The sequence below is a fragment of the Schistocerca cancellata genome, chromosome 1, assembly GCF_023864275.1.
Source record: "Schistocerca cancellata isolate TAMUIC-IGC-003103 chromosome 1, iqSchCanc2.1, whole genome shotgun sequence".
NCBI lineage: Eukaryota > Metazoa > Arthropoda > Insecta > Orthoptera > Acrididae > Schistocerca > Schistocerca cancellata.
Genome location: NC_064626.1, coordinates 1286574099 through 1286589509, shown reverse-complemented (window position 1 = coordinate 1286589509; position 15411 = coordinate 1286574099). Strand labels below are relative to the sequence as shown.

Genomic DNA, 15411 nt, shown 5'->3' with positions numbered 1-15411 from the left:
AGTGCTCCATGCACCAACCGACACTACAGGATTCTCTTTCCCCATGGCCCACTCCCCAGTGCCCCTAGGAGGGTATTCACGCTGATTTTGCATGACCATTCCTTATTGTGACTTGTAGTGGTTGACTATTTTTCAGAACTTTTATTTGGTTTATTGCCTGGCGTGTCCACATCCACAGCAACTACTGTCATGTCCATCTCCAAGATTTTTTCCTTAGACGGACTGCCATACAGACAATAATCCACAGTTAGTGTCTCAATATTTTAAAGATATTTGTACAACGAGTGACATCCAGCATATTACAGCCCCTCCCTTTCCTCTTCACTCCAATGGAGAGGCTGAGCAGCTGTTCCATACATTCAAAGCCCAGATGAAAAGATAATTTAGTATATGTACATAATTTTATCAATGACAACAATCCTATGACAATGCATGTCCTTTCAGAACCTTCCACACACCTTCGCAATGAATACCAAGTTTTTTTTATCAAATAGGACAGAATGATATATGTAGAGACACACATACAAGGCCATAGGAAGTGTTGAATTATTTGAAAACTATCCGGATGCATATAAGAAAAGGTGGTATCAGACATTTCATATGAGGCCCTAAGCATGAACCAGCTTCCAATATACAATGTTTTTTCTTATAAATATACACATATTATAAAATTTCATTATTTTAAATATCATTTAAATTTTTCCATATATACATTGCAATACTTTAAATTTCCTGTCACAAATCAATAACCTTAATCAACAAAGAATACACACTTCATAATTACAGATACACATTTACATAATATAAACATTCTTCTAATTGATATAAGCATTACATCCTCCACCTGAAATATTACTGTATCTCATTGCCCTATCAGAACCCCTCGGAGAGCATTAAAGATAAACACCAGTCCTAACTGCCCAATTGTAAAGTGACCTGTTTCCAAATTATGTACAAAAATAACCACTATTTCAGTATACATATAATTCGAAAATGATGCTTTGCTGATTAACATTGTTCTTATGTGAGAAACACAATATAAATGTGAAATTAATACTGTAACTAATCGAAAGAAACGTAGCACATGGTCAGGATGTACCAGTAAACCTATCATTATAAAATTACTACAGCAAATTAAATAGAACATACAAATAAAGCATGTTAATTGAATCTCCAAAATATGTTAGCACTAAAATTCAGGCACTAGTTGATTTGTTATAAACAAATTTAGAAATGTAATTGTTACCTGCAACATAATTAGTCAGAAAATGTTATATTAACTCGTAACTAAGTTGAAAATAGGTTCACTTTGTTCAGCACTGAGATTGTAAATTTTTAGCAATGTGTATCTCATATTCGGTTTAACTTTTAATTGTGATTTTACATAAAATTGTAATTTTCATTGTAGGTAATTGTTAACAAAAGTATAAATATAGGTCACGCAGGCGCCTTGGGGCACTCGTTGTTTGGCTAGGGTTGCGAGCAAATGTATTGTAGGCTCACTCGTTTGTTGATTGTTGTGAACTCTGTGTCATTTGATGTCAACTTTGGGTACATGTGATGTAACCGGTACAGTTCACCAGGCTCGGACACCAGAGTCCTGGAAATATATTGGTGTTAAACTGCACTGTACTTTGGAATTTATTTGGGAGTCTTGCGCAATCCTTTTCACAGGTTGCACAGCGATGAGACGAATCCAGGAATTTTACAACACCCCGAGAACTAAACAACTATCACTGTTGGTAGAACTGACGTGAAAACAACAGCACATCGACTGGGCATTTCACTCAAAAGTCAAAACATTTGCAATGCGGAGGTGGGAAAATATAAACATCTCACACCACTTTGGCTGCCTCAATCATCTGCAATGGCTCCCGTCTAATGGTCCGAGCCCCCTCTGTCTCCAGCACTATCTTTGCTCTGGGTGCCGCCATTGCCAGACAGAGTAGTCAGCACTGGGCTGCATCCATCTCCGTAGCCCCTGTCCCTAGTGCCACTGCCATCTTCCCTGCTGCCTCCGTGCCTGGATGTGAACTTAGATACAGTACCAACCTCACCAGTGTTTCTTTTAAAGGCTCTCACTGGCAAGTGGATGTTGTGCCACACAGTGCCATTTCAGGCCGTATTCTCCTGTGACAGCACAACACCTGCTCCAGCATTTGTCACATACTAATGAAGAAATGGACACCTCCACGATGAACTTTTCCCTGAGGAGGAGAGTATTGTAACCCTATAATGTGAGTGCTCATAATCAAACAGTGTGCAATACAAGTGCCTCTGTGGCCATTCTAGGTCAGCTGACAACCTGGACAGATGACACAGAGCCTTTGTACTGTTCTATACTTCACTCAGTGTTATTCTGGATATCTTCATGTGGAAGCAGACTAAAACTTGGTTGGTGTTATTTCCAACAGTGAATCTGTACAACATTACAACAGGAATGTTTCCTGAAAATTTGGCCATATCTTTTTATTACACACAGTATTTACAGCCCCTACATAAAACTGTCACTCACCACTCTCACAATCCATTAAACAAGAGTCACTTGTAAATTACCACATAATACAAAATTATATAAATGGTTTAAAGTGCATGAGAGAACAGTTATTTTGTGGCAGACTTCAGATCTATCAGATCAACAACAGAAATGAAAGCCAAGCCTTAATGATTTTTGTTATATCATTCCTTCTACTTTGTTAGTTAATATCTAGAAACAAGATTCTAATGGTTTAAATTAATAGTTTTGCTTGCCTTTACGTAATTTGTTTATAATTATTTTGAGGATGCATGTTATAATACAGAATTTTAGTTTTACAGTTATTACATTTCATAACTTGGTTATATTTATTTGTTTTATAAAGATTTGTTCTATACATGACATTTATGTCAATTTTGTTGTGACACAAACGCCTTGCAAGTGAGTTACAAACAGACAATGTCAGAGTAGAAACAGGGATCATGATGTCATTATAGCAACTATGGTTACAAAAGTTACATAATCATTTAAGAAGGCTAGGAGAGTGTTTGTGCAAGAAAGAGCAGATAAGCAGTTAGAATCTCACTTAGATAGTGAATTGACACCACTTAAATCCAGTAATATGGATGTAAAGGAATTATGGGCAAATTTTAAGCAGATTCTAAAATGCGGTCTGGAGAATTATGTGCCTAGTAAGTGGATTAAGGATGGCAAATATCCACCATAGTTTAATAGCAAGATTTGGAAAATGCTGAGGAAGCAGAGGCTGTTGCACTCTCAGATCAAAAGGGATGTGCAAATGATGACAGGCAAAGGTTAGTAGAGATTCAAGCATCTGTGAACAGATCCATGCACGAAGCATCAATACTACCACCTTTATACCTTAGCAAAAGGTCTATCAGAGAAACCAAGAAAATTCTGGTCCTATGCAGAATCACAGAGTTGGTTTAAGGCTTTCATCCAGTCACTCATTGGCCAGTGTGGTGTGGCAGTTGAAAATAAAATGAAAGCTGAAATTTTAAATTTCATGTTCAAGAAATTGTTCATGCAGTAGTATTGTACAAGCATACCATTGTTTGACCATCAAACACACTGCTATATGGACAACATATTGATAAGTATCCCTGTCATAGAGAAACAACTAAAGGAGTTGAAAACAAACAAGTCACCAGATATAGATGGAAACACAGTTTGATTTCTCACAGACCCTATGGCACTGGCTCCTTACTTTCCGTGCATTTATCACGAATCTCTGACCCAGCACAATGTCCCAAGTAACTGGAAAAAAATTGCAGGTGACTTCCGTGTAGAAGAAGGGCAAAAGAACTGACTTGCAAAAATACAGACCTATATCCCCAACATCAGCTTGCTGCAGAATTCTCGAACAAATGCTCAGTTCGAATATAATAAATTTTCTCGAGACTAAGTATCTTACGTCCACAAATCACCATTGTTTTAGAAAGCATTTCTCGTGCAAAACTCAGCCCGCTATTTTCTCGCTTGACGTACTGCAAACCAGGGATGAAGGGCAACAGGCAGATTCCACATTTCTAAGTTTTCTGAAAGTATTTGACATGTTGCCCCATTGCAGGCTGTTAAAGAAGGTACAAGCATATGTAGTAGATTCACAGTTATGTGAGTGGCTTAAAGATTTCATAACTTATAGAAACCAGTACATTATCCTGGATGGCGAGTGTTCATCAGAGACAGACATATCATCAGGAGTGCACCAGAGAAGTGTTACAGGACCACTATTATTCTCCGTATACACGAACGATTTGACGGACAGGGCGGACAGCAATCTGCAGTTGTTTGCTGATGATACTGTTGTGTATGGTAAGGTCTCAAAGTTGATGACTGCACGGGGACACAAGATGACTCGGGTAATTTCTAATTTGTGTGACGAGTGGCAGCGAGCTCTAAATGTAAATTAATGTGGGTGAGTTGGAAAAACAAACCCGTAACATTCAAACACTGTATTAGTAGTGCCCTGCTTGACGCAGTCACATCATTTAAATATCTGGGCATAATGTTGCAAAGTGATATGAAATGGAATGAGCATGTGAGAATTATTGTAGGAAAGGCAAATGATCGACTTCAGTTCATTGGGAGAATTCTAGAAAAGTATGGTTTATCTGTAAAGGAGATCGCATGTAGGATGCTAGTGTGTCCTATTCTCGAGAACTTCATGAGTGTTTGGGATCTATACCAGCTCAGATCAAAGAAAGACACTGAAGCATTTCAGAGGTGGTCTGCTCCATTTGTTACTGGTAGATTCGAACAACACACAGGTGTTACAAAGATGTTTCAGGAACTCAAATGGGAATCCCTCAAGGGAAGGCGACATTCTTTTTGAGAAATACTATTGAGAAAATTTAGAGAACTGCCATTTAAAGCTGACTGCAGAACGATTCTGTTACCTCCAAGTTGCACTGCGTGTAAGGACCATGAAGATAAGAGAAATTGTGGCTCGTATGTAGCACGAGGACAGTAATTTCTCCCTCATTCTGTTTGCAAGTGGTAGAGAAAAGGAAATGGCTGGTAGTGGTATGCATGTGCCATAAGACGGATTGCAGAGTATCGATGTAGATGTAGGTGTACTCCGTATCATCTGCACAATTATAAGTGAATGGTATGAACACTTTCACTTCCAGGTGGTTTGCCCATTTGACTTCTCCAAATCAGACATTTGCTTTAAATCTCATAGCTGTTATGAGCAAAGCAGTGGACAATGGTGAAATAGACTGCCTTGTAACAATAGCCATCTCCTAGCACCTATCATTTTGACTGCTGCAGCTATTAACTACATCTGTTCATTTGAGTGAGTCTACTTTCACAGCTGCCTTTTTACGGCATGCTGATTAGGTTATTAAAAGCATGTTAAAAGCACGAATAGGATTAACAAATAGCACAAGTACACTACTGGCCATTAAAATTGCCACACCAAGAAGAAATACAGATGATAAACGGATATTCTTTGGACAAATATATTATACTAGAACGGACATGTGATTACATTTTCATGCAATTTGGGTGCATAGATCCTGAGAAATCAGTACCCAGAACAACCACCTCTGGCTGTAATAACAGCCTCGATACACCTGGGCATTGAGTCAAACAGAGCTCTGATGGTGTGTACAGGTACAGCTGCCCATGCAGCTTCAACACGATACCACAGGTGATCAAGAGTAATGACTGGCATATTGTGATGAGCCAGTTACTCGGACTCCATTGACCACACATTTTCAATTGGTGAGAGATCTGGAGAATGTGCTGGCCAGGGCAGCAGTCAAACATTTTCTGTATCCAGAAAGGCCCGTATGGGACCGCAACATGCGCTTGCGCATTATCCTACTGAAATGTAGTGTTTCGCAGGAATCGAATGAAGGGTAGAGCCACGGGTCATAACACATCTGAAACGTGACATCTACTGTTCAAAGTGCCGTCAATGGAAACAAGAGGTGACCGAGATGTGTAACCAGTGGCATCCTATACCATAACGCCGGGTGATACGCCAGTATGGCGATGATGAATACACGCTTCCAATGTGCGTTCACCACATTGTCGCCAAACACAGATGCGACCATCATGATGCTGTAAACAGAACCTGGATTCATCCAAAAAAATGACGTTTTGCCGTTTGTGCACCCAGGTTCATTGTTAAGTCACCATCGCAGGCACTCCTGTCTGTGATGCAGCGTCAAGGGTATCCACAGCCATGGTCTTCGAGCTGATAATTCATGCTGCTGCAAACCTCGTCAAACTGTTCATGCAGATTGTTGTTGTCTTGCAAACGTCCCCATCTTTTGACTCAGGGATCGAGACGTGGCTGCACGATCCATTACAGCCATGCGGATAAGATGCCTGTCATCTCGACTGCTAGTGATACGATGCCGTTTGGATCCAGCACGGCGTTCCGTATTACCCTCCTGAACCCACTGATTCCATATTCTGCTAACAGTCATTGGACCTCAACCAACGCGAGCAGCAGTGTCTCGATACGATAAACCGCAATCACAATAGGCTACAATCCAACCTTTGTCAAAGTTGGAAACATGATGTTAGACATTTCTCCTCCTTACACGAGGCATCACAACTGCTGTTTATGTATGAGAAATTGGTTGGAAACTTTCCTCATGTCAGCACATTGTAAGTGTCGCCACTGGTGCCAAACTTGTGTGAATGCTCTGAAAAGCTAATCATTTGCATATCACAGCATCTTCTTCCTGTCGGTTAAATTTCGCGTCTGTAGCATGTCATCTTCGTGATGTAGCAATTTTAATGGCCAGTAGTGTAACATGATGTTGCCATATTAATAATAGATATCTTATGAATCTGAGGTTGTGGTTGTTAAATCAACAGTTTCATTTGTTTATGTAGAACTGACTGTAAGGCAATGTTAATACACAGCTATGGATTTCTAGCCAGATTTATTTAAACTGTCAATCAGAAGTGCTTGAATTTTTCAGTGTAGCAGTCAGAAAGTCAGGTTATGCATTTGCATGACTCTGTATTAGGGAACACTAAAATGTGGCAGCTGGAGGGGCAAGTGTAGAATGAAGCCCCTTTGTCTTTTCTGCATCTTCCCTTCAATGGTGGGCTTGTCACGCAAGTCAGTCATCCAATTCAGAAACCATTGGCCCATGCACGTTGAGCGAAACCCTACAAATTATCGATTAGACAATACGGTCTGGCAAATGTATGCACAATGCATTACAAAGCACACCTAAAAATGATATGATGCCAAAAATTGGTGGATAGCACACTGCAAAAAAGATTTTATAGCTGTGTCACGATTGCAAAACTGAATGTCAAGAAAACATTTACAAAATACTGTAGCAAATCAGCAGCCTCTCCACATTAATGCATAATCATTTGATTTAGAAGGCACATTAAAGCCTATTACATTATTACCACTCATTTGTTAAATTATTACAGCTATTTTAGTTTTGATTATGTGAACATTGAGGCATTCCTTAGTTTTGGATGTTAGCTTAAGCCTTGGTATAAAACAGAAAACATAGGTCTTCTGCTCACCAAAGGAAACACTGAGAAACATACTGCCACAGTCAGTATACACTCTCTGGGTGTGCTACCTCATATTTTAAAATTTTTGGAAGAGAGAGTTCCTTTAGGAACTGGAGAGAGGGAACACCATTTACAGCTTGGGAAGTGAAGGAAAGAGAAACATAACATTTGATGCACTCTACTGCTGTTTAATGGTTGTGTTCTGAAACTAAGTACCCACAGAGCCTTTGAAAGTAATGAGAATACTTGCAACAAACTTTTAGCATGTGCCTTTTTCCTTCAGAAAGTCTTTATTGGGCAGATTTTCAGCATGATGCAAGCAGTTACCGTAATCTAGTCTTCCACTATGGCATCATCCGTGGCTTTCTAAAGTTAATTCTGCACTCCTTTCAGTCTGAATGTGCAATTTCAGGATGCAAAATTTCCTTTTGCTAGGTCCCATACATTTTCAGTTATGCTATACTGGCAATGACAATAGGGCAGCCTCACTACTTCTTTGCAGTTTTGATAAAGCCATATTCATATAATCGTGCATGTACTTTGGTTCAAATGGCTCTGAGCACTATGGGACTTAACAGCTATGGTCATCAGTCCCCTAGAACTTAGAACTACTTAAGCCTAACTAACCTAAGGACAGCACACAACACCCAGTCATCACGAGGCAGAGAAAATCCCTGACCCCACCAGGAATCGAACCCGGGCGCGGGAAGCGAGAACGCTACCGCACGACCACGAGCTGCGGACGCATGTACTTTCAAAGCATATTTTCCCTTTGTTTTCTCCCATGAGTGGTTTCTGGCTTCATTCCAATTCAGCCAGGTCTCATCAACACAAATAACAGGGTGGTGGTGATTTTTTTTTCTGATCTGCATTTTGCTCAGAAAAGTTGCCCTTGCGTCTACAATATCAAATCTCTCCATCAGAATGCATCTTCCATTGTTGCATTTTCTGTAACTGAATCCCAAAAATTTCACAATTCCTTCTCTCAAATTCTGGTCCCTTGTCAAAGCAACCTTGCTGTGTAAAACATCTGCTACCTTTTGCCTTGCAGAAAACTCACCACAGTCACAAAATTTCAGTACAATAAGATGAACAATGTTTTTCCGGAAATCATCCAAATCGGTGACAGTTCTCATTCTGCAGTGCTGAAACATTTTCTCTCTTCAGACATAACCTTTAACGTAATGAAGGAATTTTTGTACTGTTTGTTTGGCTCTGTGTGTTTTAAAATACAGTCATCTTAACTGAAAAACCAAAAATAGCAATATTACACAATGAAAATGACTCTCCCTTCACAAATATACAACACTTCCACACAGAAAACACATAATTAAATATGAGTAGCAAATAAAGTTGCATAGTCATGGCAGTGGCAACATGAATTTAATGGAGTATTGCCACACAAATCCTTTAAATCATAGGTGTTCATTGCTTCTTACCTTGATGGCACCTGTGACAGGAATGATTGTGGCAATAGAGTGTGTCTGGAGTCATAGACCAAGACAGACTAGGCAAACATCTCCCATTGCCACATACAAATGGAGGGAAGAGAAGGGTGGGAGAACTGACCTACCGCTCCAAGCCACCACTTGTGTTGCTCCCTTGTACAGGGAGCAGCAAATTGATATGACGATTTTCAGTGCCATGCAGTTGAGTGATTAGTTGGTGGGGGGTGGTGGGGATAGGCATGTTTCAGAGCCTACACGTGGACATTTTCAGTACCCGTGGAGCAGTGGTCAGTTGAGCATCGCGCATTTCTTGTCGAAGCATTTTTTAAAACTGATGATTCCTGTGTTTGTGTGCAGAGGCAGTTCCATAGGCATTTTAATTTAGGTTCACTAGGAAAATTTCTGACACGCAACATAATTATGCTGCAGGTGCATAACTTCAGAGCAACCGTTTCAGCATTGAAACGGAAGTCAACTGGCCATACAAGGTCAGCCGGGGCACCAGAGGATATTGATAGAGTAAGAGAAGTTGTGGAAGCCAGTCTTTGGCAAGTGACCCATAAACAAGCTACTGCTTTGCATATGTCTGAGTGCTCAGTAAAGTGAATTTTGTGGTTCAATCTGCATTTCCATCCATACAAAATGGCTGTTGTTGAGCAGTTAAAGCCCAATGACTATGCAAAGTGAAAAGCATTTTTTGAGCAAATAATTGATTTGACCACAGATGAAAAAATTTTCACGATGAGCAATGAGGCACATTTTCATCTGGATGGTTATGTAAACAAACAGAACTTTCATTATCGGTTAGCTAAAAACCCTGAAGAACTGCTTGACTATCCTCTGCATAGTCCTAAGGTCACTGTGTGCTGTGGTGTAACAAAACCTTGTGCCACTGGGCACCTTCTTTGAAGAGGGTGGTCAAACTGTTATGGTCGATTTGCAACATTATCTGTTGATGTTACAAAACTTCCTGGTTCCTGAAATTTAAGGAAAACGCTTAGTGCACAGTAGAATGTGGTTCCAGCAGGATGGGGCAACTGCTTGTACAGCCGATGAGGTGATGGACTTTTTGAAAAGTATACTTTTCAGCTGAATAATCTCGCATTTTGAGGATATTGCATGGCCAGCATGCTCCCATCATCTAAGCATTTGTGATTTGTTTCTTGTAGGGTTCCTTGAAATCAAGAGTGTAAACAAATAAGCCCCACACATTAGGCAAACTTAAGGTGTCCATAACTCAAGAAATCGCCAACCTGTCTCCTGCTATGTTAAGGAAGGTGTTCGACAGTTTTGGTGCCAGACTGGAAGAGTACTTCATCACAGAAGGGCATCATTTGAAGGACATCATCTTCAAATCTTAAACTGATGAAATCAGTTGTTCCAATGTTATATTCTTTAATTTCCATTAACACCTTTCTGTAATAACCAATAAAAGATTTTCTATCACTCTTAACATTTGCATTATTTGTGCTCTAAAACTGTCAGATCTTTTTGTTGCTCCCTGTATAGCACTTCATTAATCCTGAGCTTTTCTTCTGTTGTGTCCCCAACTATGTGCACTTGTTGTCACACACTAGCTGATTCCCAAACTGAAAATGTTAAGGTAAAATATGAACAATGTATCCAGAAAACTTTATTTTATGATTGCTAATTTGAAAAATCCAAGTATTTCTGATTGATGGTTTTAACACGGATAGCCAGGTTATGAGAGTATTATTCTCAAGGTGTTTAGCTATTTGTTAACATTACTTTACTGTCTGTAGTATGCTTAATAAATGCAATTACTTTAGGTCTTTGGTTTAACAACAACAATAAATAATACTCTTCCCCTTCCAGTTATTTGCAGTCACGCACACACACACACACACACACACACACACAGACATAGACACAGACAGAGAGAGAGGGAGAGAGAGAGCTTATCTGCTTCTGTGCTTTATATACTATACATTATATTTCATGATAACCTTTTTAAAGTAGTGCATTGCTGATATTACTGCCATGTCTCATTACTTATTTCTCTTATTTCAGTACCTGAAAATTTTAATTGATGCTGGTGGTGATGTAAATTCTGTGGACGTGAATGGTGCAACACCATTACTCATGCTGGCTAATCGTTGCTACAAAGAGGTACCATGTCAACTTGTATTAAAGTCACAAACAGTCCACAGTAGGGAACTACTGTCAGAGTATTTATTTGAGAATAACACATCAACTTATTAACTAAGTAATCAAATTTCTTCTTTTGATATGTTGTAGATGCCTGTAGAATGACAACTTTTCATAAAAGATGATCACTTTTCATTTTCTCTGTGAAATAAACATTCAAAGGAAAGCAAGTACTTCTTGAAGTCATACTTAAATGAAGATGTGATTTATTTTTACTTGGTAGTACCATACCAGAAAATTATAACTAACATACAATTTAAAAATATATACATAAAGTTACATGAGAATTCTGACAGGAAAGAAAAATTCTGAATCTTATTAAACAGTGAAGTTCAAAAAGTCTAAGGGATAAACCAATGAATGAGATAGCACAAATGAATATCATCACAACCAAGTGTTATGTTTCCTACTGTAGGTAATAGAGAATCTAGCTCATAAATGTGTAAGTGTTGCTTGTGAATCTTCTTCATTGCTGTGATGCAAAGTCTGTGAATGTTTCTCTATTATCACATGATGGTCAGTGAATGTTAATGAGTATCTGAATCTCAGAGCTGTCTGTAAAGACTGGTGGTGGAAAACAGTATAACATATTATGATTACATTAGATGTACTTTTTGTTCCATGAATCCATAGTGAGGATATCCTGAAATATATGGAAAAGTCATAAAAAATGAATTCTTAATACATATTTACAAAGAAAAAGAGGAATGCTAATGTACCTCCCTCTGATCCCAAGTGAAATGGTACTCATAGATGTGAAATAAGTAGCTACTCAGTTTACCTTACGAAGTCTGAGTACACCCCACTTGCCAACAACAGTGCTCGGCAGACCAAACTGTCACCCATCCAAGTTCTAGCCCAGCCCGACAGCACTTAACTTTGGTGATCAGACAGGAACTAGTATTACCACTGCGGCAAGGTCATTGGCAAAGGAAACATGTAGCTACACATTTATACAAATAGTGACTACCTGCAAGTCAGTAGCAATTGGGAGGGGCTAGAACTGATACATGTATTTACACAGTTCCCTACTCTGCCTGTAATGTTCTTCTTACTGAAGAATGTATGATCTATCAGTAATGGGGGATCAGAGTGCTTAACATGTGTCTGTTGGAGATATGAAGACAAGAATCTTACCAAATCAAGAGTTTTGGCTTCCTCCACATGTCTCCTCAGCTCACATGTCATGCATTACAGCACGCTGGCACTTAAGATTTTTCAGTTTTTCTGAGGCTGTCGTCCTTCATTATGACTGATTTGTCAGCATACTGCAGCTGATGCATTTGAGTGAGAAACTGGTTGATTCCCTTAGGCAAATTCCATATTCCACACTTCTGTCAAAAAGTGATCTTAGAGTGCATCCAGTACCATGGGCACAACACAGTACTAAAGTTTTGTGCTTACCTTTTAATTCTCTGAATCACCAGTCTGTGTAGTTTCTTCACTGTCAAATTTGATGGGTTCCCCTATTAGTAGCTATTTTTGTGTTGCATCTTATGAGTCTATTTTGTTAAATTTCTATATTATTTGATAAAATGTACTTAATTTCATTTTTAGTTCCAATTGGTCATTGTAAAGAGTCTCTTTACATTTTGTTAGTGATGGGTTTCAAGTACATAAGGCTGATGCAATATTGAACCTGGTTAATGGCCATAATTGTTGTTGATGTAGCATTTTGTTTGTTTATCGAAGTGTGAGACACACATAGCAGCTCTGCTTGAGGGATAGCAGCAATAGCTTTTTCAGCGTTCGGCTGTAGCTGTTCCCATGTGTGAGAATTATTTGTGTTCACCAGTTCATTCAATTTGTCACACAGGTAAAAATTACAGGTAGAGAAGTCAGTTGGTTGAGGTGGCCAGGAAACTGAACTGCCTCTGCTGATTGTCCTCTCCTCCACAAACACCTTATGCACCCATGACAACATTGTCAAGGCAATGTTTGTAGTTGCTCTGTCTTGCTGAGAATATCCATACAGTTATTCATCTTAAACAGTTTTTGGACTAACATTAGCATTAATAGTTTGGTGAAATAATTGTATTACAATGTGATGAACACTATACATTGTTGCACACCAGACATCAGTCTTGGGACTATACAAAGTACTTATTGGGGTTTTATGTTGCATGCTGATACATGTTCTGCAAGTTCACATACTATCATACGCTGCACCAGTCTTCATCTGAGGAAATGAAACCTTGAGGATCCAAAATCCCTGATTAGGCTTCACTCAGAAACCTCCAGCAGAATTCAATAGACAAAAGTTTGTCTGGGTGTTGTAACTCATGCACACTAGAACACAGATGAACACCCTTGATAATGTTTCAACATGGAGATATCATATTCCCACTTGCACAGATAAAGAGTGTTTGGATTTCATTAGACATTTTTTGAGGCTTTCCTCTCCTCCATGAATTTTTTCTGATGTTTAAACTCTTTTCAGGTAGTTACAGTTCTTATTTGCTACAGTGTCCATTATGCACAACTTTGCCACAAGGTTTTGTATTGTGGACTTTACTGGAGATTTTGCCAAAACACGTCTAGTCTCATACCCTTGCTGGATGGTGTAGCAGTCTTCTCTGTAAAAGAAAATAACTTTGTTGTTATTGATGTAAGTGCATTCTGCTTAGATCGAATCTCAGAAATTGCTGCACTAAATCTGAAATGTAATAGGGAAAACAGTAATTATTGGGGTCTACAGGCCCCCTACACAAAATGGATACCTTTTTCAAAAATCTGTCTAACTTGCTTGTGTATATAGGCAGTACATTTTTTTGGACTAAATGGCTGTGTTAATATTAAAATAAAAGGGGATATAAATATAGACTTATTAACCAATGTTCCCAGCTCCAAATAGCTATGTCTCCTACTAGATGAATTTAATATGATACCACTCTTTTGTGAACCAAGTAGAGAAATTGGTGAACAAACATGTCTGTATAACATAATAACAAACAAGGCCTATCTTTCCTACATACGTTACAAACCTAGCCATCTCTGACCAGCATGCAGTACAGACTCAGATGGAATACTATGAGATGCCCTTTGGCCCTGAAAAGAAACAATATGTAAGCAAAAGAATTATTAATAATTATGACATCAGCAGACTGAACTGGATGTTAGCACACATACCAAGCTCTGACAATGATAGCTTATCCTATGATAGCTTTGCTGCTGAGTTCTACTGCTATTTTGATGCCTCATGACCAATTGTAGTGACAAAAGTCAACCATTCAAAAAATATAAACAAAAGTATCTGGATAAATATTAATATCATTGGAGCAAGAGGAAAATTAAAATTACTGTGTAGTGCAATACTGAATGATACAGAAAGTCTCAAACTTTAAGAAGCCTCCAAAATTTATGAAGAATAGTATAAAAATTTATTAGTACAGACCAGGAGCAACTATGCTGAAAACAAGCATCAGACTTCATACAACCTTCCTGCTGGTGTCTGAGCAGTGATAAACAGTTTTAGAACATGCAGAGACTAAGCTTGTATAAACTTTATTGTAAATTAAAATGGTATGTACATAAAAGAACAACTTGAAATTGGTAGGGAAAGCCATCAGTGACGAACATAAAAATCTGCAGTATCATTTTAAAGGCAACTCATCTTAGCATAGCATACATGAAGCCCCCCCCCCCCCCCCCAAATTACAAAGAAATAATGAACATCATTAGCTCTTTCAAATCCTCCAGTTCTGTAGGTCATGATGGCCTCAGTATTAATGTATTAAAAGTGTGTAGACAGAATGTCTTTCTACTTCTGTCTGTAGCAGTAAATAATATAGTAAAATTAGGCACTTTCCCAGACAAACTAAAAATAGCCCATGTAACACTGGTCTATTAAAAAAGGTGACAAATACAAAATGGAAAATTACAGACCAATCTCAATACTTCCTGTCCTTTGCCAAATAGCTGAAAAGGTTATGAATGACAGAATTATAAATTTTCTCACAAACATAATCTAACATTTGAATATCAAAATGAATACCTAAAATGCAAATCAACCAGCATAGTAGCTGCACAGTTAATTGAAGAGGTATTAAGCAGCATAGAGAAAAAGGAACAAGTTGCAGGTATATATCTAGACCTTAAGAAAGCTTTTCCCCTGTGTGAACATTGCTATCGTAGCAGATAAGCTACGAAACATTGGCATAAGAGGCAACTGCTTTCAATCTAATAAATTCCTACATGAGTCCATGAAAACAGTTTGCTGTCTTCAAAACTGAAGGTGGTGTTCACAAATGTAAAATCACTAATTTAAAAAACAGGGTTCTAAAATGCTTG

The 15411-nt window shown here is 38.6% G+C and overlaps 1 protein-coding gene across 1 annotated transcript in view; it reads left to right on the top strand.

Moving 5' to 3' along the window:
* LOC126095109 (serine/threonine-protein phosphatase 6 regulatory ankyrin repeat subunit A-like) overlaps positions 1 to 15411 on the top strand; it is a 400015-nt gene that overhangs the window by 282233 nt on the left and 102371 nt on the right. The window contains exon 13 of the mRNA XM_049909822.1: positions 10984 to 11082. Coding sequence (XP_049765779.1) covers positions 10984 to 11082 — 99 coding nt within the window. The remainder of the gene's footprint in view (positions 1 to 10983; positions 11083 to 15411) is intronic.